Source organism: Cydia splendana, chromosome 6 (assembly GCF_910591565.1).
Source record: "Cydia splendana chromosome 6, ilCydSple1.2, whole genome shotgun sequence".
Classification (NCBI taxonomy): domain Eukaryota; kingdom Metazoa; phylum Arthropoda; class Insecta; order Lepidoptera; family Tortricidae; genus Cydia; species Cydia splendana.
In genome coordinates, this window is record NC_085965.1 from 7,069,845 (window position 1) to 7,095,927 (window position 26,083).

Consider the following 26,083-nt stretch of genomic DNA (forward strand, 5'->3'; position numbering starts at 1 on the left):
TAGAGACACGATATTTTCTTAATCTTAAACAATGAATTAATCTTTGCTATCAGTAAGCGGAAATATGAAAATGCGAAGGTGCTTATAACTTGAATAATTTCATCAAACAAAACATTTCGACATTCAGGATTCTCGTGAACGCAATAAGAAAATTCAAAGTAGACGTAAGTATACAAGCCTTTCAGTACGCGACGTCATTAGGAAATTGTCCAGGTAAGGAAACTTGTAGACGCAGCGCTCGAGAGCCAGGAGTGTGTATTCAGAGAAGTTGGCACAGGGCCCTGCTTGTCGCGCCTGCCAGCTTTGAGCTAGTGTGCGCACGACCTAATTAGCTTGTGTGAAAAGATTAAGCTCAGACGTAAATTAATAGTATGAATAGTATGATATACCTTTACCTGTAAGACCGTTAATCTTAAGTCTGTTCGCAGCGTGCTTGCCAAACTGAATGTCTATCTTTTTATCTGACCGTATCACGCTAATCTCTTAAGGGGCCGGTATATGACGTTTTCGATTTAGACCTCACTTTGTAACCATAATTTGTTCAATAAATGTTTAATAATTGCATTAAATTACACGTAAATTTGTTCACGAAGAAACCGAGTACCGACTCTTCATGCCATTGTATTTTTAATTTGCTGTTATTCTCTACAAATCGACACTAAAAGTATCAAAAAATCAAAATATGGAGTTCCGTTTGAGACGGAAGCAAAACAATTTTGTCTTTGACAGTAATTGAATTATTGTATGATTCTGAAAGCTAGATAATCCAGCTACCAATTTATTATCGATTTATATTTTTACTCACAAAGACAACACATACATTCAATCTCAAATGTAAACTTTCGAACAATTTCCATACATTGACGACATCACTCAAAATTCTTCTTCAAGTCAGATGCCCGTTGGGGCTACACCGGAGCACACGTGTACTTCTTCAAATGAAAATGACAGCTTGATTTTCTTGCTTTTGACAATTATATTGACATTAAATCATATACGCACACGAGAAAGTATACCAGTAGATAAATTGTATTTCAAAAAATAGGGTACATTAATATCAGCTCGCGTCTCATTTAAATTTGATTTGCTGTTATAATGGTTGAAAACCGCAGTAAACTATCTTAAAACAATACGATTACAGTCGAATTTAAGTATTATGTTCCTTCAAAACTCGCTTAAAATGAAAAAAGTTTAAAGACTCATCTTTACTGATTGGGATCAATTTTTATTATGCTGGTATCATTTTGCGTCAGTTTAAAAACGTATTTGACTTCTGTACGTCAATGAATTTTGTAATCTTGTATTATATTATAGAACTTTTATCTTAAAATAATGCCTATTAACAGGAAGAGTTATGTAATTCGTATAAGTAATACCTGAAAGTCTTGTACCTAGATCTGTAATACCATGGATTGCGACGAATAAATGATAATGATTATGCGGTTCGTTCCGTCTATATGTATAATGCGTGTACGTGCTGTTCTCTGAAAATCTTCAAGAAAAAATAACGGCTAGACCAGCACTAAGTACTAGCGAGTTTTTGCGGCTTTGGAGACCGAGATGAAGCTTACAGGCCAATAGCGCTCTAGTTATTGTTATGTATACCTATGTATCGAATGTTTTATAAATTACCTATAAAAAGCAATGTTTTATTTCTATTAGGTCTACATTTTGTGCATATTGCATATCTGAAGTATTTTCGTACTAAACTTGAAACTTTCGTTGAAACTAAATAAAATAATTATTCCAAATGTACAGTCGCCTGCAATTTATGTTACACAACGAAGGCCGCAAAAATATCTGACACGATCTTATTTGTAGAACCATAAGACCATGTCACATATTTTTGCGGCCTTCGAAGAGTAGGTACCGTCATTATCACCAACTTTGCCCGCTTATTTTTTAAAACGAATTTCTCAAAAAACATCACATCATATGACTTTTTTTGCTCAGCACGTCCATTGTGATCAAACGCATCAGTTTATTTGAAAAAAAATAAAAATTTATCGTGTTTTTACTCATTTTTTTGCGTTTTAGAGGGCGGGCAAAGATATCCGGGGTTTTCGCCAACATTGCCCACGTCAATTTGGTATTCAAATACAGCTCGTATGATGATGATGTCTAAGGATCACTTAAAGGTTTTGGGCAATCCTACCATTCCCTGTTAATAACTTAGCGATAAGTGTAAAAACTTTAAAATAAATTTGCTGGGCAATGTTGCCTACCCGTTTTTGCCCATTTCCAAATAAGGCTCGCCTAAGCATTTTACAAAGGCTAGGATTGTCACTTTTGAGAAAATCTGTTACAATAGTTTAATGGCCAAAAATATGATTTTTGTTGGGTTTTTCATTCGTTAACGGGATAAAACATCTAAATAAAGGATAATAAGACAAATTAAATACAGTATATATTTATAAATTTATTTTAGTGTACAAACATAACCTTCTTTTACTTGCGAAGTTGGGTATATTAGATGAAAGTGACAACCCTAATCCGTTTTTGGTGGTGGGCAATGTTGGTATAGATGCCAAATTACCGGATTACTTTGCCCACCGCTAAAACTTTTGTGTATTTAGGCCTTTTTAGTTTAAATCTCAATAGACATAATCTATGCTTCATGTGTTATAACTCAAACCCGGAAATATTTGTCAAAGGGTTCTCAATTTTTTTCTACTTGCCTTCATTATTTATCAATTTTTTGCCCGCCGAAATATACCCTATATTAGACAATTCGCTCAAACTCTAAATTCCCAAGTCAAGTTATGCACAAGTTTGGTATATAGTTTTGTCAGAAATATAACCTATTTTCTACTAAAAATAGCAGGGTGGCCTTAACTATTATAATTTTTTCTACATTAACGAATTTGTTTAAAATTGTCGTTTTGGGCAAAGTTTCCCTGGAGGCAAAGTTGGCGCTAATGACGTAACATATTATTACAAGTGACTGTACATAAATGTTTCGGTGGTTTTGAGATTATTTTTCAGGTTAGTTTACTAACAATCAAGTTATGCAGATACCGATTTCGTGAACGTATAAGTAGTAAGGTTCCGCTATTGTTTAGCGATACCGATTATTTTTGAAGGCAAAACTATACCGTTGAAATATAAAGATATTAAAATTACAGCAGGGACAACCATTTTTTATAGGTGTACCTAAACCATCATTGGCCGAGCGTTAGCAAAGGTCTCCGTTTCAGCTTGGGCAAAAATGCTTTTGTATGTTCTCCTTTGCAGATCACATTTCTCAACTGATTCTCGTGAAAATTTGTAAGCAGGTTCGATAGAACTATTCTGTTTCGCTTTATCCGCCAAAATGGAATTGCCACCCTGCTGAAACTTTATTTATTTAAATTCCTATTGAATGGATTTTGCACCTTATGAAAAACCGTATAGAGTAGTAAATAACATTTTACATCTGACTTAATGACATCTTGTTTTATTCGCTTTAATTGTACAAAACGCGTATCTCGACAATGCAATATTAGGTAGTAAAACAGTCAACAATCAAATTAATTAAATAGGTAAGTACGTCACGTGTGACATGAACAGACAAGGAAAGCAAGATTAAATGCATTGTTTCTCTTTCATCTTTCAATGGAACGCTTTTACCCTCAAAGGAGGCTAGTGGTCAATACTAAACTAAAAGTCCAATCTTAAAAAAAACATGATGGGTCACTGACCTGTCCCAGTAAAGTGAGGTAGTGTGCGTGAAGTGCGCTTGTGTGTGAAATGGGGTAAATTGACAGAATCTGAAATTTTACCCACCGCTACCGTCGCCTTAATGCGCCTCGTCTTTTTAAACCATTACATTTGTACCAAGTTTGTGAAAGATAGATAAACTATTTACTTATGTGTTAATAAAATTATGATACTTATATATTTAATTGCTACGATCAAATCTGCTTCTTTATGTGATTCGTTTGCTCTTGAGTTTACAAAGCCATTTTCACAATTTATGAAAAACAGGAAAAATACACTACTCTTTGAAACTACCCCGTTAGAAGTGGTCAATGAAGCTCAGTAAACTGGCAGTAATGTGTTCTCGATCCAGTCTTAATAACCGGACACCGATACATTAACGTGTCCATCGGTCATGTTGGTCAAGCGCGGACCGCAAAGATTCATAATTTCCACCTTGTTTACTATAACGGCACACGGCCTTGCGGTGATGTTACTGTTATTGGATAATTATTTCATACTAATTAGCTGATACGATAGAATAAGAGAACCGTATTTCGAGCATTAATTCAATGCACTTTTGTTCGTATACAATTGGCCATGATCTTTCTATTGACCTATTAGATAATAGACTTCTTTGTCATCACCGGTAAGTAAGTACTTGTAAGTATAGACAAAGAGAATTTAGACTAGAGGAATATTGTCAAAGTAAATTATGTAGTCAGTACATTTACTGCCATCTTCACCATCGACACAAATGATTAAAACTTTTAGAACGCCATTTGACTTTGATCCTTATTATTTCACTGATATGTGTTCAATTTGTTAAATGTCAAAAAGTATCGCCATCTACTCGAGACTGACAATCCGCCTCTATTTCAAATTCTCTTTGGTATAGATAACGCATTTCGTAGAATTAAATTAGTAGAAATGTGTCATCAGTCCTGTGAGTGCTTTCTCTTTTAAAACACGCAAGTCGCGGGAAAGGCGGCAATCCGGCAATCAAGTGGCATTAAGTGTGATTCAAGACACCTGTGAATGGATTCGTGTTAGTAATGAGAAGCATCCAGGTGATTGTGTCGCAGTAATGGCGGGATTCTTGGTCGGTCAAGCAAATAATGAGTGCTGGTCGTGTTCCCATAGTTTACGGAACGCAAGCGAGTTGATTGCTCAGAAGAACAAGTATCACGTGTGACGAAGACAGACCGAACGGTATAACAGCGCTGTTATATTTGAAAACCATACAAAAAATAATTAAGAGATTTTTCGTGACGTGCGAATATGACGTGTTCAGGTAAAAGGTACGTACTTACCACACTTAAGCCCTATTTAGACGATACGAGAACTCGCATGCGAGTTTCATTACATTGCGGTTTTTGATCGGTCGGTTGAATTGGACGTAACCAACAGTCCGCAATGTAACTAAAATCGCATGCGAGTTCGCGCGCCGTCTAAATCAGCCCTTATACTGCATGGTTTATTAAATATATTAAAAACGGGTCACTCACGTATTTTAAGTTGAAAAACGCTCGACATGTTCCACTCCGTACCGAGGACTCCGGTCTTATACTGGTTTGCCTCACAAGTCTTCATAACCGATTGGAATTTTAGCTAAGCTATTTTTCCTGAATGCAGGTGTACATGCGCTTAAAGTACACCAGCAGAAGTTGTGATCTCGTGTCTCACATAGTTGTTACAGATGTCAAGGTCCCGTTATACAGGGTGAGCGATGGGAACAGAGAAAGGATAGGACAATTTGCTTGCACGTGGAAGGTATGCCTAGGCCTTGCCGTGGGAACGCCGCACCTGTCGCTGTCGCGTGAATGCCATCGAAATGATGGGTGGCACTGTGTTCCGCCATTTAAGGCTATCGTATAATGATACGATACGGAACGTAATGACGTTAAATATGCAAATATTGACTGTTTGTTACTCGTGTCTTCATGTATGTGATTATAATGTGTGAGGACGGTTTAATTCATACAAGCTATTAGTTCGCCCTCGCCTATAGATAATTTGCTTCGTTCGTTCGTTTTGTTCGTTGTGAAAATAAGTAAATTTGACATCATTTCACAATGGCGCAATTAATTATGTTACGTGTGTGTATAAATTGTGATTCATAATGGGAATAATTAAATACCTAACACGTCAAACTCGGGAAAACCCACCCGAGGTCACATTCTTTCGACTGAATTCCCTACTCGAATACCTAATCGAATCAAACTCGAATTACCAACTCGACGTCAGTCTGGCGACGTTGGTCGGTCAGGGGGCCGATTTTTGAATTTCGATCGCTCGATTTCGTCACTCGAAAATCGGTGGAAAACGGAGAAATGCTAATTTTTGAAATACGAGCGATCGAAATTTGGAATCTATTGGTATTGACCACTCGATTTCAATTCTATTAGTAGAATTTAAATGCCTAGTAGTGGAGATATTATTTAACAAAATACACGAAATCGAGTGGTCGAAATTCAAAAATCGGCCCCCTGCTTTGCTAAACAACGACTAAGGTAGGAGTTAAGTACCTACTAGAGAAAACTATGAGATGTCTGATTGTGCTCACCTTTCTTGGGGTCCATGTTGAACTTTTTCCTGCCGATGCTCATCTGTTTGGCCTTGCTGTTCTGTTTGCACTCCTCCTGCCCGTCCAGGGCCTCCAGCTCTGCGACCACCTCGCCGAGCTCATCTTTGAGTTGCTGAAACAATATAAAATACCATAAGAACTGTGTACGTCATATCAACACATTGGAAAAAATATAGTTTGTAGAAATTAAGCAGTATTAATGTAGACTGGCATTTACTCAGCGCCCGAACTTCGGACAATTGAAACACCCCCGTGCTTTTGGTGTTAAGTACCGACCTATTTAACTAAGTTTGGTATGTAACGAAAACACAACATACGTAATATCTAATATGATCGTTCATATGAATTTGTTTACTGAAACTATGTAAATACAACATACAGTAGAGTCCGGTTAGTACGACTTCGCTTATAACAACCAACCGCTTATAGCGACGTAGGTATAGGCACTTGTTTGGTTTTAGTACAAGCTACTATGAAAGTATGTATTTGTTAAGTACAGATAAAAATTAAATTGTGTTCATTACGTAATGACTGCTATCATCATAAATTTAACTAACCTTTTTTAATTACAATAGCTATACCTACACGCTTTATAAAACGTTACATCCGTATGTAATTACACACGCATCAGAGATTGTAACAATTGATAAGCAAATAATATAGTTATGCATATTAAATAGTGTGAAGTTCAACACACGCTTAATTGATCACGAAAGCTACCTATTAGAAAATACCTCATTAGAAATGCATAATTTTGCAGGAATTTCTATTGTGCACTGCGTCTGGACGGCCTGGACAATGAGATGCTTGTGCAAGCTCGACTGCACTTAAATGCAAGGCGATTAGTGCATCTCATGCAACGGATAAGAAATGCACGAGTCACTCTATTGCTACATAGTTTAATGTTATGCAAAATAGTTGAAATAGGCTACTTTATAGTGTATTTTTTTTTCTTGTTTGCGGCATAAGAGTTACATGCCTACCAATTATATAGGTACTGTAACAGTAGGCACTTGAATATAGTTCAACCGCAACCAATTGTTTGTATTCAAGCGATAACCATAATATTGTAGGTACTGTGGTCGAGTTCAAAGATTCGAACGCGTCTGTGCAAGGAGTAATTAATTAAGTAAGTACACAAATAACGGTAAATATTAGACTAATCGCCGCATGGCCCAATTTCCCCTCTATTTTAAACACAGATAACAAACAACTGATAGGTTGCCAACCGGACCCTAGGCTCCTTTAGAACACAACCGAAAAAGCACTACAATGAAAGTAGGTAAATATCAATAATTACCAATACACTAAACTTTTGTTAGAGAGGTGTTCCACTCGTCAGAAACCATAATTTTGACGATGAAGGCTCGTTCATTCTAGTTAAATGTCATGCATACTAGCATCTTCATTACTCTTTATTTTCCAAATACCAAGGATCACAACATCTGATTTATTGATTTCAATATATTTTTATTGCAGTATTCATTTTAACGTCGTTCGCCTCGGGAAATCCCCAAACGAGATGACGTCAATGACGAGTCTTACAATCTTTTAAAGCAAATGGACTACCACCATGAATGCAACTAACACAACAAAACATGCAACCAAATGGAAACTAAGTGACAGTTACACTAAATGTGAAAATTAGGCAACTAACGGCCCGATTCGAACTTTAGGATACGTCAAATATTACGGCTAGATACGATATAGATTAGATATGTCAGTGTCAAATGTGACGTTTCTTCAAGTAAGTCACAAAAAGTAGATTATCGGGGTCAGGTATAAATCAGAATTCCAACATTTATGAAGTCCAAATTTTACAGTTTTTTTTTTTTTTTTTTCTCTATCTATTTTGTGTGTATGTTCGCAATAAACTGGAAAACTACTGAACGGATTTTCATGCGGTTTTCACCTATCAATAGAGTGATTCTTGAGGAAGATTTTGGTGTATAATTTGTTACGGTTTTTTGTAACCCGTGCGAAGCCGGGGCGGGTCGCTAGTATATAGTAAAAATTTCTGGCCAGCTAGATAGAAAGCCTATCTTGACAGCTTTTATAAAATTACACTTTATAGTGCCAGAAGTGACTTCATTATACTATTTTTTTTCCAGTGAACTTGTAGTGAAAATTAACCCTAAAATGGTTGCCTTATAATTTTGTTGATTGTCCTCTCATTTGCAAAGGGAGGAGCTACAATGGAATTAATAGTTGACGCAAAAACGTCTCGCAAAGCGAAGGCGGGTAATTAAAGCAACTCGGTCCAGAGGGGAGTAAATTAAGGGGAACGAGTTTTAGGAGTACGTGAACTTTCAAAAATGAAACTAGGGTCTGGCTGTTTTGACGTAGGTATGCATTTTTTATGAAATTCATAAATATCCCAGGATTATGGTTTATAAAGCGTTTCTCAAACACGTTCTATTCAGTATTGACAATTTACGACAGGACATTTACGCTTAGTGGCGATCACGAAAAAGTGGTGCTTTTCACTTAAAAATATAAATTCGAACTATTAAATGTATGTAGGTAGAGTCACTTTAAACTATCCCCTCTGTTTAATTCATTAAGTACTTGCACAGCTTATTAAATTATTCAAGTCTGTTTTTAGAATTTATTGAGGTCTATAAAAGTGACTGACCTATGTAGTTGTGGCAATCTCACAATGAAATCGTTAGAAAGAATATGGCTATCAAGGGTATAGTCGCGGACGGTCTAGGCACGTTGTTATTCACAGTGAGTGAGCGAGAGCTAGGAACACGTAAACAATGAGTGCCACGGTCTAGCTGCTAGCTTCCACGGATCTTATTCCTATGGCTTAAAGAGTGCGAACGACCTCTAAAGGTGCATTCTGCGACTGCAGCCGCGTTTCTGTTTCAAGCAGCAGCTGTTTTGTGTATGTAGTATGCTGCAGTGCAGCGTTGACACGGGCGGGTGTATTCCCATTCGTCCCCGCCCCACGTGACGCGGCATACATGAGGCTGGGACAAATGGGAATGATTCATATGAGAGCGCCTTATCTGTGTCCGGCGGAGACTAATGAGAATATATATCCGCGGGCAATGTCACTATGTCACCTTTATATGCTATATACATCTTGTAGTTGAGGTGTTGAATGTAGTAAGGTCTTCTGCCGCCACTTCGTGATTTGTTATCACTTCGTAAGGCCGCCTCCAGTTTCACTTTCAATAGGTATTTGGCAAGAATCTCGAAAGCACGTAAACTGGTGAGCCCTAGTCAAATGTTTGCTTGAGGACAGTATGCTTTCGGAAGAGGCGCAGAGTACGCTACGCTAACACAATTTGCGGTCCGCTACCTATTCCCCCGAGATATGATACCGGCCCTAGTCTAGACAATGGAGTAATAGCAAACATTCTAGTGCACCTGCAGAACACCGCTTCATATTTCATATCATAATAAAACTGATGGCGATGGAACTTTTGCAGGAAGCACATGCACTACCTGAAAGTAGACGTTCCATATTTGATTATTTTCAGATTAATTTTTAAGTAAAAGGGGTCCTTAGGAAGTATCTTGAGGACACATACAAGAAATCAATTAAAACAAGTAAGAAGTACAAGTATGTATATTTAAATATTAGGATAAGATCTCAGTAAATAGTTTATTTATCAAAGTACACAATATTAATTATTAGTAGTAGGTACTTTTATTGTTTCGAAGTGCTGTGATGTGTTCTGAGTTTATATTAGGTTAATACACACACAAAATTAGTACCTATAGATCACAGTCGATCAACCCACATATTTTAAACTTTAAACGGTTCACTGGTGTAAAACCAGCTTGATAACAACATCCTATAAAAACACAAACATGGCTTTAGGTAGGTACCATACAGATAAACTTATCCGTATATAATTCCTAGAATCATTATCGCAATATTTTACTGCTTTGCATAAAATAAATGACATTTAGTTAAACCTACGCGTTTACAAATTCGTTCACCAAGGCAAAGCGAATTGTCGGATAATAAAAGGAACAAGTTGAATGCAAGTTGATTGTGCACTTGCAAACAAATAAGGCACAAACAATGTCATTACAGAAAAGGCTCGGGTTCGGCCGCAGGAGACACAGGACAGAACAGAACAGCTGAATAAAACAATACCTGCCTGGGGTGGCATTAAAATAGCTTGTCAAGCAAGCGATCATTGGAGAGACCAATATAGCAGAGGATTCGTTTTGATCGCACGACGAGGTAAACAATATTATATCTTCTAAACTTATTGTCCTAATAATAGACGCTTGAAATACATAACTACCATTTTTAGAAACTTAGGACGGCGCTTTATTGACAAAAAACTACTGATACCTTTTCCTCGGATGTTTCTGAAAATTATGTAAATAGATTACCTATGTGCAATTTTTACCAAGTACCAGTAAACGAGTAGGCTACATTTTTGGCTCTCCTTTATTCTCATCAAGTCACACTGTAGCATCGGGTTTCACTAGTAATTAAATAGTACTGGTCAATTTATAAAAAGTGTAAACTTACCATAAAAACTAATCAGTTTAACGTCAACATGTTGCTAATTCTTTTTTTTTTAGATATAATGATATCACTGTATCGATTTTTTTAGGTGCGCAAGAAGTATTTGTATTGTAAATTTACGGATACTTTTTTGCCTCGGGCGAGTCAAGCCTCGCCTGCACTCGCTAACCTACAGGAATACGAACATCATCCCGACTCCTAAGCCGGCTCCTAAGGCGAGTAAGTACAACTTGACCATTTTGAGCAACGCAACAAGGTTGACAATGAATCGGGTGTCGTTTTATGGATTTATCAACACGTTTGCAGCCTAGACGCCTATGCCGTTTAATAAGGCCTGTCTAGACGGGTTTTTTCAGTGCAGCAGGTGCGTGGATTCCGCGGAGAAAAGCCCTCGGGTGAAGCGAGCTTTAGCGGTAGTAAAAGAAGATATACTGAAATTACCCCAGGCCCTTTGCTGGCTTTGCTTAAGGAGGGATAAAGCCGAGTTGAGTCGGTCGAGTTCGGTCAGGCGTGTTTGGGTACAATAGGCTCACAGTTAGCGGTATATGGAAAGAATGGTAACCCATCAGGATAGGATATAATAGGTACAATTTATAAAAGATAGAGCGATCCCTCTAAGCGCCGGTATATTTACTTCTTTTCGAGTTTCGGTGATGAACTGTAGTCACTATCACTAGCGTATACGCGTTATTTACTGTGAGATAATTCTAATGATGAAAATGCTCTAGTTAGCTAAATCCTATGCTCTAATTAATTACATATTATATACAGTCAGCTAAATATACTAATCAATTTGTATTAAACTGCACTCATTAGACTACGGACAAAAACAGCCTTGTATGATTTAATAGTTTGCCCTTTACCTGCATTCGCAAAGCATGCACATTGCACTCACTAGAACACATGCAGCGCACAGTCACGCGATTGGCTCGTAACAGGCTATTAATTCGTCATTCCTGTACACGACATTTAAGGATATACAAGGACTAAGGGCCGAAACCGATGCACTACATTCTAGCCTCCTAAGGCCCAGCCATACAAATGCAAAACCCAAAATTTGCCAATGAAATTTGAACCTATAGGGGAGGGAACAGGGTTGATTTTTATTTGTTGGAAAATTAAACGAATCAAACGAAATGGAACTCTGTTCCAATTGTATATGGTTTAAATTTCATCGAACTGAAGAAGTACTATAGGTAGGACCTTGGGCCTTACGAGGTTAGGTAAAATATTGTTGATAAGAGTCTGCTTAAGCTAACTTTGCACCGACTTGGACAGAACAAAGTGAGGGGTCGTCATTACAAACGTCATATTTTCGTAGAAATAAGACATTAATAATGACATTTCCACACTTTGCCATTGCAAATACCGTGCAGAGTTACCTTGGTCCGACTATAGGCTATTCTAATCGGAAATTTCAATTTTCTTAACTTCATTACATAAACAAAATATACCCACGGCAAATATAGGACACAGTCCATAGCATAGTGGTCATGTCTAATGAAAATTTCTTCTAATTCCGAGCGTTTTAAGTATTTTGTTCAAGAGATTTAATCGCTTTACAGTTAATATCATTCATTAAATTACATCACACAACAAGATCAAGTAAGACGTTACATCGCCGTATATACTTTCGCTGTACTGTAAACCTTTCACCAATATCATGTTATCAAAAGTGAATGTCCCATCATCTGCGCTCCGTGTCATCAGATCTGCACATAATGTAACAATAGTACTTTCACTGTCTGTAGCCAAGTCTAGTCCGATATACAATACAAGCTATTTTAGTATTGTTGGATGCAGGGTTGTTATTCCCGTTACGTTTTAACAGCAACGCTGAAATGACCAATAGTATATCTTATCTCGTCGCAGTAAGATTCACAGATAGTCAGATAATTGTGTTGACCGATTACCTAAAGCCACCAGTAAGTGTGATCTCTGATTACTCAAATTTGTCATAGACCTTGTGGTCTCAGTATACTGGCTAGTCTGTCGAGAACGCTTCTGTCTAGAACGATTGTGGCTATATTTGACAGGCGAGGGTCGAGGTCACAGTCGTAATTCAAGAAACGTTAAAAGGAACACAAGAAGACAAGTGCGTGGAGCAAAATACGCAGTAAGACGTATCGCTCAAGCAAGATTAATTGCAGTAGGGCTGGTAGTATCATGTCTACCATCGACTAAAGATAAAACGTTCTCGTTCAAGCGTATGCATGACTAACACTTACAGGCTGTAAGATAAGAGTGGATCGAAATAGTTTAGTTTATCCGGTTGTAGATTTACAAGCGACAAGTAATTTATAAATACCAAGAGTAACGGTATCCCGTTCCTCTTGGTATTTATAAATTACTACTCCCAAAACAAATTATTTCATGACTACGACAGTCGCAACCAAGCATGTTCTATTGAAACTCGGTGAGTTCTCAAGCTCAATGATGACAGCGGTAGCCCTGTATGTCAAGTGCCATACCAAATATGCACTGAAACTTAGCCAAAGACGCCATCTCTGATATATTCTTTGATTCGGAGAAACGCAAGTTTGTATTGCCTTACTGACTGGTCATTGACTAATAATTAAATAGTTTTATTAGTTTCACGCTTTATATGTACATTAGGAGTTTTTACAGAAATAGCTGAAATCATATGGCAGTATAGTCACCTGCAATAATATGTTACTCTTCGAAGGCCTCAAAAATATGTGACACGCTCTTATGGCTCTACAAATAAAATCGTGTCAGATATTTTTGCGGTCTTCGTTGCGTAACATATTATTGCAGGTGACTGTACCAGCAGCAACACTCTTTAACTGACCACCGATAGATCTTATAAGTTAAGTAATAACGCTCATGTATTGTCAGTTAACAGTGTCGATGTTACATCGTGGTTGTGATTTGTCGTGTCGCCCGGCTCATTTGGATGCGACGTTGGTTGAGGCGGTAATGGGCAGCGATTAAGCCGCTAGTATAAATAACCGGCGACACGAAATGTAGCTACTTATGTGAAAATAGCGAACACGTGGCAGGTCTTTAGAAGCCGTTAAACGACGGATAAAATATCGAAGCTTAGGAAAAGGAAAACAAACAAAGCTAAAGTTCTTTAGATAGATATTCCTAAATGAAGCCACTCCAGTTAATCATGTCAACGATATTTTCCTCATTCCAGAATTTCCGCCCATACCTTCTTTTCTTACCCTAATAGCATAGAGCCAGTTAGCACTAAACTGGTGAAAGGAATGAACTAGATATTCTTAGGATTCTGGCCTCGAATGTCCAATTTTTATACATGTTACTCGTTGTGTCACAGAGGTGCTGCCTAAACCTGCCTAGGCTAAAACGATTAGCCCAGACAATGGTCCAAGAGTTTATTACGCGTGTTAAAAAGCGTTTTTTGTAAAGACTCGCCGTATTACAATGTAACTATTAAGTTTATTTTTACAACGCAATTTAGAGTGAAAAACTTCGAGGTGGTTCTATAGATAAAGTTTGTGTCTCTGTACGAAATTGAACTCTGTTTTTTGAGAAATTCACAGTATTTTTGAACACATTGAAAGTAGCCCTCGGAACTACTGAATAAGCAGAAAATTGCTAATTATTAGACTGACCCGATGAAATTACATCATCTTGCACTTTCTCGATAGCTATACCAAATCAGCCAGATTATGCAATAATATAATTTTAACAAAAGAATCGGGATTTATAGAGCGTGCTAAATTAAGAGCGATTTTCTGATTTGGGCATAACAATAATCCGAGAGACAATAGGTTGTGTAATCAATTTGCGACATGTGGCCCGAGATGCTTCCAAATTGATTCTGAAATGAGAGTATCTAGTTCAACAGACAAACCGATTGGACATCAATAAACGAGGCAATCATTCAAACGTAATAAAAGGACCCACATCATCGAGCCAAATTGAAAGGTCAAAGGGAGATAGGACAATTAAAACGTACATTCTTAGACGAAAAACGGTTGTTGCTTTAAAAATAGTTTGTTACCATGAGCCCATGTGAAACTAATTAGTTTCAGAGTACACATGGCGCCGTGCATTAGCTACCTGACTCCACGGTGATAATAGACAACTGGATGCTGTTAAGCAATAATGTGTCAACCCACATTAATTTTTCAATAAGATGTCAACTCAAAAAATTGACGCTTAAAGTTGACATTTTATTGCAAAATGGATGTGGGATGACTCATTTTTGCTAAACACCATCCAACTTATCTTGATGAATGTAACCGTGTCAGGTAGACAAGCCATCCATTTTGTACTGGCGGCAAAACAGAGCACTCAGCAAATAATTTCATATTACTCTGCACTCTGAGCACGTAACAATTCAAAAGCCATACGTACTTACAAAACATGCATCTATTCGAGAACAGTTAATGCGTGTGGACAAAATAGAACAAGGGAGGGGTTGGAATGGCGCGGCACGTGACCCACATAGTTAAAAGTTTAAAATTGCGGCAGGCACAAGGCGAATACTAACGCCGGAATTCAATGACCTGTAAGCCTGCGTATATACTATATCTGGCGTGACAATACACCCACATCGATCATAGCTTGTGTAGGGTTTCATCGGCATATAGCTAATAAATTGGGATTTACACTCGTAATTCGGGGCTCAATAAATCCTGCGAACGGAAGGAGTTTGAGTAAAAGTTTTAGCTCGGGTAGGTTTAATATCTGAGTGGACTAGATTATTATTAGTGTGTATTATTGATCTCAACAATGAACATAACTTAAAATGTTAAATCAGTCAATAAACTGTATTGTAAGTTATGTGCCTTCGTATTTTCCAATCTTGTAATTCGTGCAATCTTCGTCGGTCCTATTGAGATAGACCATAAATCTATATCAAGAGGAGATGCATGAGCAATCATACAATTTAAACTGCAATGCTCTAACAGTATTTGCAATTTCGCCACCGACTGCCTATTGACCGTTTATTGACTTAGCGCATTAGAGCAAATTGTTTAATTGCAAGCGCTACATCTGGTGCAGCTAATCTCAGTTAAATCCCTGAGGCCCAATGAGTGTTACAAGTCTTGTCCATGTATAATTGTATAATAATTAAGTATGTAGTAGGTATAGCAAACTATACTAAATGGTACTTGAACCGTTCATAAACAGAGTCTCAAAGAGTAATGACAGGTCGACATGTCAGAATCATAAATAATGTCGTTTTCACACTTTTCTGTTCCCGAAGAAAATTGTTTATATATCGCAATGAATTACTGATTTGGAACAAACAGCAGCATCTCCTACAAAAATACCTAAGATAGGTAAGTTTTTGTAAAGGATTTTGAGAAACAATTTGCGGTTAAAATTAATCGCTGCGCACCACTGCTTATGAAATGTTAAGAAAAGCCAACACATGAAATTGCATTTTTGTATCCGAGAATTAGATACGGACATTAGAGATTGGAGTAAACAAATCGCTGTAATATTTTAAAGTGCTGCCGTGCACGTAAAGAGAGCGAACACGCAAATCCTTAGAGACTTTCCCCTATTAATTCGCTTTCGCAGTACTTTGTGTTTAGCTTCACAATCGGCCAGATCCGTAAGGAATTGTGCCAAGATTGTAGGAAACGTAAAGATATTTTCCATTAGGCATAAAAGTTTAGTTCTGCCTGGGAATGTTATAGAGAAAGTCTGCAAAACACGTGAAATCTAACTGTAGGTATATTACCTCGGTCGGCGAAATAAAATTGGTTGGACTATTGTCTGCGAAACTAAACTTTCTATTATTCATTTTGACATTTTAAACATGCAACCCTGAGAGTTCTACTTACTAAACAGATGGCATTGTTTTTGTCCTAGAATGACTGTTTGTTAGTACGCAATATACCAAGGCACGTGTACGTACATACTTGACTAAAAGGACTTTTATCTAATTGAAGTTAGCAAAGTCGATCTTAGGGAAAGGTCACGGTATAAAGTTACACAAACATAAGGGCAGTTGGACGCCTTTACGAACGAGCCCCACATGAACCAACAAACAGCCCTCATACCCCAATGTTTACCAACTTATTCCCCCCTGATAAAAACATCTCCTTAATTTAAACTCCACTGCTTATTATATACAATGTACATAAACAGGAAGTACCGCTAACTTGTTACAGACATATTTTAATGATGATGAGTTCCAAAAATATGAAACACATGAAATGTATTGATGAGGGGGGAAGGATCACAGCGGATGTTACAAACATACAAATAATCCGGTTCTTATATATCAAATATGGTTTCATAATATACCTATGTATTAAGGGATTAATTTACAATCTGATATTTATTCAGGTAGAGTCTGTGCGGAAAGAGAGTCGTAGAATGTATTCCCCACACATTTCACGACTCTTCTCTTTACGCACAGACTCTACCTATACTGTCAATTTGAAAGAACACAATCATAGAGTTTGGACTAGGAAAAATAATTCTGATGCGTAGTAGAAGACTACTGTCTAGTTGTCTACTGTCTTCGATAGAAGCTTGTACCGAAAATATATATTTCAAAAATTTAGAATACAAAGTGATTTGTTTTGACGAGTAAAACGTCACGTTATCAACTTATCAAAGCAACAATAAAACCATTTGCCGCGAAGTGCACGGAAAACAATTGAAATGTATGCGAAATTGCTGCCTTTAACCGGTTGTTGATATTGCATCTAAAGTAGGTCTAACAATAGGTCCCAGGTGATTACTCAAGCATTAATGACGGGCCATCGACATCGGCCTAATGGGCCCGCTAATGTATGCCAAGTTATAAATAAAATTGAGTTACAAGGGGTCGGACGTTTACCAATACGTCAATGTAAGCTAAATAAAGGACGATTAGCGCAAGGAATTTCGTACACTGACCTGCCTGTTCCAATCTCTATCGCACCCACATAACTAAATTGTTGTCCCGCTCACAATAGGGAATATTACGCGGAACTCTGCGTAGGGGGCGCCACTACCACTATCTATCACAATCTGGGGTCTACCGCAAAACAAAAAAATCGACATTTCGTTATCTAACCTCCCTATGATTCTTGCATATTCAAGCGATAACGAGGCAGATAACTAAATTTCGATTTTCGATTTTCGCGTTTCCCGGTAGGCCCTTGTTAACAAACCGCCTTGATGCATCAATGTCATATTTTATTGTCTGTGAAAACTTGTCAAAAAATAGTTTAAACCACAGTATGTATAAGTTACTCTATGGTTTACTAGCTAGTTTAGTGCTGCACTCTGGCGGCATAACGTTGCAGTAATACTCCCTATACCGCCCGCATCATGGGCGGGACAGCAATATAAATAGATTCGTAGGATAGATAAGGACAGGCGGGTCAATCTCCGAAATTGCTCGTGCTAAGCGCCCTCTCTTTACCATCGTTCACACTGTTAAGTGACTATTCTTAAACCTTATTTCCAAGACATAAGGGCCAGTATTGGTCAGATAATGGTGTTGCGGTTAGTACATTATCACGTCAATACAATGCCTGCATGACCTGACGTCATGTGGGTGACCTCAACTTAAGGCGCGAAGCTTACACATACCACATGGGTTTGATGTAGGAAAAATAAATTAATATCTTCCAAAATACTTGTCCAGAAAGTGGTATGGACCATGTTTATTACAACAATTGGATTCCCAGCAACTATAATATCAACCATACCAAAAATATTAATATAATAAAATATTCTTACAATCACTGGAAGAGATTTATGGACTAGATTGGCAACATTCCTAACTACCTATACAAAGTTACAAACAGTAACATAATAAATGTTTGTCATGCTCATGATCGAAGAACGCCGCACGCCGCAGTGGCCTTGAGTAAAAATTGTTTCATTAAGGGTACATATTTGTTTGATGACGCCAATGAAAAAGACATTATTAGCAGGTTCAAATGGATGGCATTTCTTGACAGCGAGCTATTAACCAGTTTTAAGCAGTTCTGACCAACGAAACAAGAGGTATTATAGGATTTATAGGACTATTTCTTACGTATAGCTTTGTGGATCCCAAAAATACCTACCGTTTCAATCGGTTTTTAATTTGCTTGTACAGTCGCCATCAGATATATCAGAGCGGACGAAGTGCTCAAAACTATCTGAACACACACTCTAACACCTTCCCAATAGAGGCCTGGCGGCGTAGCACGGTCGCGTTTTTATCCCTTGTCACCATGCCTGTCACGTTCTAACAAGTATGTAAGTGCGAAAGGGACGAGCATAGTGATAGACGATAAAAATGGAACCGTGCTGCGCCCACTGATCAGATATTTGTGAGTGCCTTGGACGCTTCGATATATCTGATGGCGACTGTACGTACCTTGATAGAGTGATCCTAGCTGTTTCGACATTGGGTTTTATACATAATATAATACATACATATTTATAATATGAATAATTGAATTATCAATCCATTCCAACGTAATTCATCAGCATCACATAATAAATCTGTTCATTGCGGCAGTCAGTTTACAAAATGACACTCATGAAAATCATTACCAGCGCTCTCGTTATGGCGATGAATTTAACTTTGCACAAATGAATACATCCTAATCGGATCAGAGGTAATTTAAATTAATGTCATTATATACTCGTGGTACAATTTAGATGGAAACTCATGTACCTAATCGTATAGAAGGAATACTTGACAACAAATAAAATGTGCTAAGGTAGACCGTGAAAATTGTGACAACTTTAGGTCCAAAAAGAACAGCAGTAACACTTGTTAATAGCTACCACTGCTACAATTTTGAATGGAACAGAGAGATTACCACCCTGATTCTACTACGAGTAATAAAATGACATATATTGTCTAAGAAAGAAAATAACACAGAATTAAGGCACCGGACATCTAAAGAAAGATAAAAGTATACAGAAATCTATAAAATATACTGCCTAGTTGTTTAAAGATTGGGAGGGACTTGCTCTAAATGTTAATCAAGGCCAAGGACTAGATGGGATCGGGCAGACGAGGCCCCTAAACAATAAATATAGTGTATAATATCATAAATGGCCCAGATATCAAGACATTAAAGATAAGCACCCTCAGAATTCACGTAAAGGCCTTGTGTTTTTTGTGCTTTCTTGTGGCCTAGTGATATTTACGACTGTGGCATAGCGGTCCGTCTGCGAATGCTTTTATTATTGGACGCGCAATTTTTGGATGAACTATGATTATTTTCTGGAAATTTTAGTAGTATATAGATTTATAAAAAATTACCAATTCGCGGGACGATATCAGCCTGTCAGTTAATTGCAAAAGGCAGTAGTGGATAAACGCAACTTGAGTCGGGCTTTAAATTATCTTTAAGGTGCAGTGGGTTCAGAAAACGAAGTTTTTAAAAAGCCGTAGCTCTTTTTAGGGTTCCGTACCTCAAAAGGAAAAAACGGAACCCTTATAGGATCACTCGTGCGTCTGTCTGTCTGTCCGTCTGTCACAGCCGATTTTCTCCGGAACTACTGGACCAATCAAGTTGAAATTTGGTACACATATGTAAGTTTGTGACCCGAATACGGACATGTAACGTAAACAAATGAATTTTAAACATGGGGGCCACTTTTAAGGGGTAAATGAAAAAATGAAAAAAGAAATTTTTCAAACTATATCATGTTACATATCAAATGAAAGAGCTTATTGTAAGGATTTCAAATATTTTTTTTTTATAATTTTCGAATCAACAGTTTAGAAGTTATTCAAGAAAATAGGCAAAAAATGACCATTCCCCCCCCCCCTTATCTCCGAAACTACTTGGTCTAACATTTTGAAAAAAATACATAAAATAGATCTATACCTATAGATGACAGGAAAACCTATTAGAAATGTACAGTCAAGCGTGAGTCGGACTTAATTACAGTTTTTAATCCGACCCCTACGGATTTTTTAAAGAGATTTCACTCACGTTTCACATAAAAAATACATTGTTAACAGTGCCGGATTACTTAGAGTAGTAGTTTTCTTAGAGTAATTGGTGATAATTTTCTGATAAGATAATCATTTTAAATATTTAACGGTCTTACCTACTTACGAGTAATTGTAAGGTCAAATTAAAAATAATGTTTAAAAAAAATGTTAAATTGAGAGCTAGCTTAAAGTTTTTTGTACTCGTCGACTTTAATGGTTGAATTAATAAAGACTTTGTAACCAATAAGCAAAACAAGCACGTGCTTACGGCACCACGTTCAGGGAGGGCACCAAAATGCCAGGTTGAAAAAGGTGAACACATTTTAAAATTAGGGACAGACACATCGTTTTTACCACACGATTTTTTTAGCTGTCCAAAAGCTAATTTGCAAAAATAATGGCGCGTAATTCTTTGGGAAACAATCGGTAGCAGTAGAAGAGTCGTGATTACATGCATAGATTCGATTTCAACCCACTCTTTTGCGGTTCGGCGTTAGGTCTTATGCGAGGCCTTCTGCCTTACGGCAAAGTTGATCTTCTGCCTTAATTACACTTGGGCGTGGATCCAAATCCAAGCTTTCCTCTTTCGCAACTGGGCCTACTGCCTTTCTCACACTTCGCCAATTCAATTCCAAGCTCTCTGCTTTCTTGCATATTTTATGCATGAAAACAACCTCGCTGAGACCCTTAAATATCGAGCCCTATGTGAAGCTAGGCTGATAGAAAACTGTCCCATCCCTTCTCTGTATGAAATCCTGGATTCGCGCCTGGTTGGGACTAAAATTAAAATTGCGTTTTTATATCGAAAAATTTTCGCGCTCCCTTCGCTCGCGTTTTCAATTACTTTATAAGGATATATGATAAAGGTGACATTCGGGTGGCGACTGCAGCAACATTACTCTGTTGCAACGTTACTGCTGCAGTACTGTCAACTTCCGTGATAAAATGATGTGACTGATTTCAATACTAAAAGTAAAAATGTACAACTGTCTATCATATTGCGTTTTTATATCGAAAAATTTCCGCGCTCGCTTCGCTCGCGTTTCTATTACTTTCTACGCTATGATAAAGGTGACATTCGGGTGGCGACTGCAACAGCATTAGGTACTCTGTTGCAACATTACTGCTGCGGCACTGTCAATTTTCGTGATAAAATGATGTGACTGATTTCCATTCTCAGCTGTAATGCGGCAATGAACTTCTCTCAATTTACCAAAAAATCAATGTAATCTTGATGACCCTAGGGAGAGGGGGCACCTAGAAATGCTTAGGGCATCAAAATATCTTAATCCGGCACTGATTGTTAAAAATTGTGTAATATACGGAACCCTTGGAACGCGAGTCCGACTCGCACTTGGCCGGTTTTTTTTGGATATCATACAACTTTGAAAAATTTCAAAGTGTTGTAGCACCCCCTTATAGTTGAGATAAGATTACAAAACTTGGCGTATTTTTTGGATCACAATACGGCTGCCATACATTCAATTAACAATCTTGAGGGCTTTTTCTAGTGACTTCCGCGATTCGAATCCTAAGTTTTTGACTTTTGCTCGATAGAAAACGATCACGAACATAGGTCTAAAACGGACTTTAAACATTCGTAACAATTTGTGCACAAAAGATAAAAATATGAAAACTGCTTCTAATAACGCGCAATTTTATGCTTGAGCGAATTCCGCGATTACTTTTTTTTTTAATTTAACATTAAATAAATAAGTTCAAAAACATGATATCAGCGGTCCCGTGCACGCAACTTCTTTGATCAGATGCCCGCTGGGCTTGAACGAAGGCGGTCCTATCGCGGGGCGCACTAAACTGACAGTTGGGTTTTGCAATTATTTTGACATTAAATCATATACGTATACGAAAAAGTATACCAGTAGACAAATTGTATTTTAAAAAATAGGGTAAATTAATTATCATCACATAGAGCTCGGGTCTCATCTTAAATTTGATTTGTTGTTGTTTACGAGGGATAATTATTGAAAAACGCAGTAAACTATCTCAAAACAATACGGTTCTAAAATCATTTAAGTAATTTGCTCCTTCAAACCCCGCTTAAAATGAAAAAAGTTTGAAGACTCATACTTACTGATTGGAGTTAATTTTCATTATGCTGGTATTACCTAATATTGCGTAATTTTAAAAACGTATCCATGTGACTTCTGTACATCAACGTCAATGAACTGATTGTGATGACAATTTTGTGATCTTGTATTTATGTTAGAGAACTTTTGATCTTCAAATATTACCTATTAATACGGAACGATATGTAAATATTTCGTGTACTACTTGAAAATCTTGAAGCGGTACACCTATCTTGTTGCTGTGAGGTCCGCCCAGATATATAATGCGGTTACGTGCTGTTCTGCAAACCTTCATGAAATCAAGAATAAATAAACGACTATGGTCTAGCCTCAGTCCTAGTGAGTTTTTGCGGCTCGTGAGGCCGGGATATACTTGCCTACGAGGCTGACAGGCCAATACCGTTGCGGACTGGTTTACTGTGATTGTCTATGGATCGATTGTTATCCAAATTTACTATAAAATAAAACAAAGTTTCTAGTTCAATTATATTCTGTGCATATTTAATTTTATTTTTTATACCTCGTCGATGACAAACAAGCATACGGCCCGTCTGATGGTAAGCAGTCTCCGTAGCCTATGGACGCCTGCAACTCCAGAGGTGTTAGGTACATGCGCGTTGCCGTGCCTAACCCTCCGCACCCTCGTTGATAACTGGCAACCATACTCACCAGCAGGAACAATACTATGAGTAGGATCTAGTGTTATTTGGCTGCAGATTTCTGTAAGGTTGAGCTCTGCTCTAGATCTGGAATGACATCCGCTGTGCTGTGTCCTACCACACAAAGCGAGATGTAATTCACAGTGCCCATACCTCTCTTTTGGACGTAGTTCAAGGACCAGAGGAATGTCCATATATCTTAAGTATTTCCGTACTAAATAACTACACAGATTCAGATTCTGAGCATATAACCGTAAGTTTACCAAAAATTTGGCGTAGCTGTACAGTCAGATGCAGAGAAAAACAATCCGCCAAAATTAAATTTCCACCCTGCCAGGACTTTATTTATTGATAAAGATAACGATATGTTTGCAAAAATGTAGTGATGAACATAGGTGGACAGTAATTTTGGATGCGTAGGGAAGAGCGGGGAGAAACGCAACACTTTGTACTTTGAACTTAGTTTCTGGCTAACCGTTATTATTTTGATGAAATTAATGTAGTCATATATAACTTCATTGCATGTTCTGTACATTAACATCTTGATTAACCTTATAATTGTGTATTTTGTATGTAAGTACCAGAGTGACTAAAAAATCATCTTTTGTTACTCATGAAGTCATGACCCGTTGGCGTGCAGAAAGTAACACGTGTGGGTCAAAAGTAACAAGACACAGTGGGCTGTAATTAACATAATATGATAGGTATATCAAATCAAAAAAGTACTAATTAAATATGTAAATTATTATTGATCACACACTTTAATATTTGCATTTTAACTACATAAACATTAACATTTTAAGAAAACAAATCAATATTAAGTCCTCGTTAGAAATTGTTTTTATTTCAAGTGATGAGGTCAATTATTCTGTTATAAACATGTTTTCTACTCAGATAATTCAGGGTCAGAGTTTTTTCACTCACAAATATGGCATACATCGTTTAAATCAGGGGTCTCCAAACTTTTCCGTCAGCGCCGAGGGGGGGGGGAGGGTGTATCTGGTTGCTGCTGAACTGATACTGATAGGGCTGAACACCTGGAGCCTGCCTTCCGCGGGCCGGATTGGACCGCTGTCGGCGGGCCGGATTGGAACGCTTCGCGGGCCGGTTTTGGCCCGCGGGCCGGGGTTTGGCGAGCCCTGGTTTAAATCATCATTGACGCATTAAGCATGTGACACCATATTAGATTCAATAGGTATATATTGTATGGGATGTAAATGTTACTTTTGTACCTATACGGCTTTGTTACTTTTGTACCCGACCGCATTTTTCTGAAAACATGAAAGATATCTTTGAAACGGAACGTGGTCGAGAAAATAAATTGCAATCAATCTAATCAATATCCCTTCGGGTGGCAGGGCCTCCGGTTGAAGGGTAGGAGAAATGGCGCGGCCATTTTTTAAAATATGCCCCTGCGTGGCAGAGGGCGGGAGCCGGACACTTCCCTAATTGGCGGCGAACCGGGAGACGGTTCCGTCATAACAAGCCCGTGAGTGGCAGAGACCGTCTCCCGGCCTCTGTGCGACATCGTATTTCGCGCCTAAAATAAAACCGTTAAAACTATGCCTTGCTTGTTCACTCTTGCAAGATGCATTCGTCAATAAACAAGAATGGTATTCCTTAACGGTCGAATTCCCGCGTAAAATAAAGTTTGTTAGAACTGTGTGAATCATATTAAATGTATTGTTTTGTCACAAAAACTGCTTTTTCTACAGTCAATTGTTTTATTTCCTAATTATACGTATTTTTATACATGAAAGTAGAAAAAAAATGGTAATAATATGAGATTTGATCAAGTCCAGCATAATTCACATAAAATAGAATGTAATTCATTGGTATACAATCAAATAAACCACTTTATGCTGAATTCAATAATACATAGTTAATATATATCCTTCATACATATTTTTTGAGAAACGGTCATATTTCTAACACGCGCCAAATTCGCGATGAACATCCTGGAGGCCCCGCCACTTGACGTATATTTTTCCAAAATGGCCGCGCCACTCAACCTCAACCCACCGTTAAATCTGAGGCGCCGCCATTCAACGGCTTGTTATGTCTGTCCGTCTCCCGGCTCCCCGCCACTTACCGTAGAGACCGGGAGCCGGACAATGCCACTCTAGGGGATATGCAAATATTCAGAAAATGTATGTATTTTAATACAACGTAAACATCAAATAACTAAAAGTCGAAAAACGTACTTTTGATTCGAAAAATCACGTTGGGTCCTCTCACACAACCTAATAGCACGTGGCGCCCGTTTCGACTGAATGCAAGTGAAGGGGGCGCCACTGTCTATCACCTAATAGCAGCGGAGTGGTGTTTTGACTATTAGATACACCTACAGAGCAATAGTTACTTTCCTTTCCACCCGCCGTTACGTTTGTCCCCGCTCTCCCCTACATTTCACTTGAAAAAGCATGCAAAATTTTCTTATTAGCTAGGTACTACAATTAAATATATACAGATTGAAGCTAAGCTAAGGTAAGTAAGTTATACAATAATAACATCATCGGAATACACATATGATTTCAATGAAATTGTCATTGAATTGATTTTGCGCCTTATCGAAAGCCCTATTGAATAAAGTAGTACCTAAATAACGTTTTTCATCTGACGACTTCTGTATTTATTCGGTTTATTTAGTACGCGTATCTAATGAATTCGATT

At 37.7% G+C, this 26,083-nt stretch overlaps 1 protein-coding gene across 1 annotated transcript in view; it reads right to left on the bottom strand.

Moving 5' to 3' along the window:
* Positions 1–26,083, bottom strand: part of LOC134791338 (cytohesin-1) — an 81,947-nt gene that overhangs the window by 17,931 nt on the left and 37,933 nt on the right. Inside the window, exon 3 of the mRNA XM_063762354.1 lies at positions 6,245–6,377. Coding sequence (XP_063618424.1) covers positions 6,245–6,377 — 133 coding nt within the window. The remainder of the gene's footprint in view (positions 1–6,244; positions 6,378–26,083) is intronic.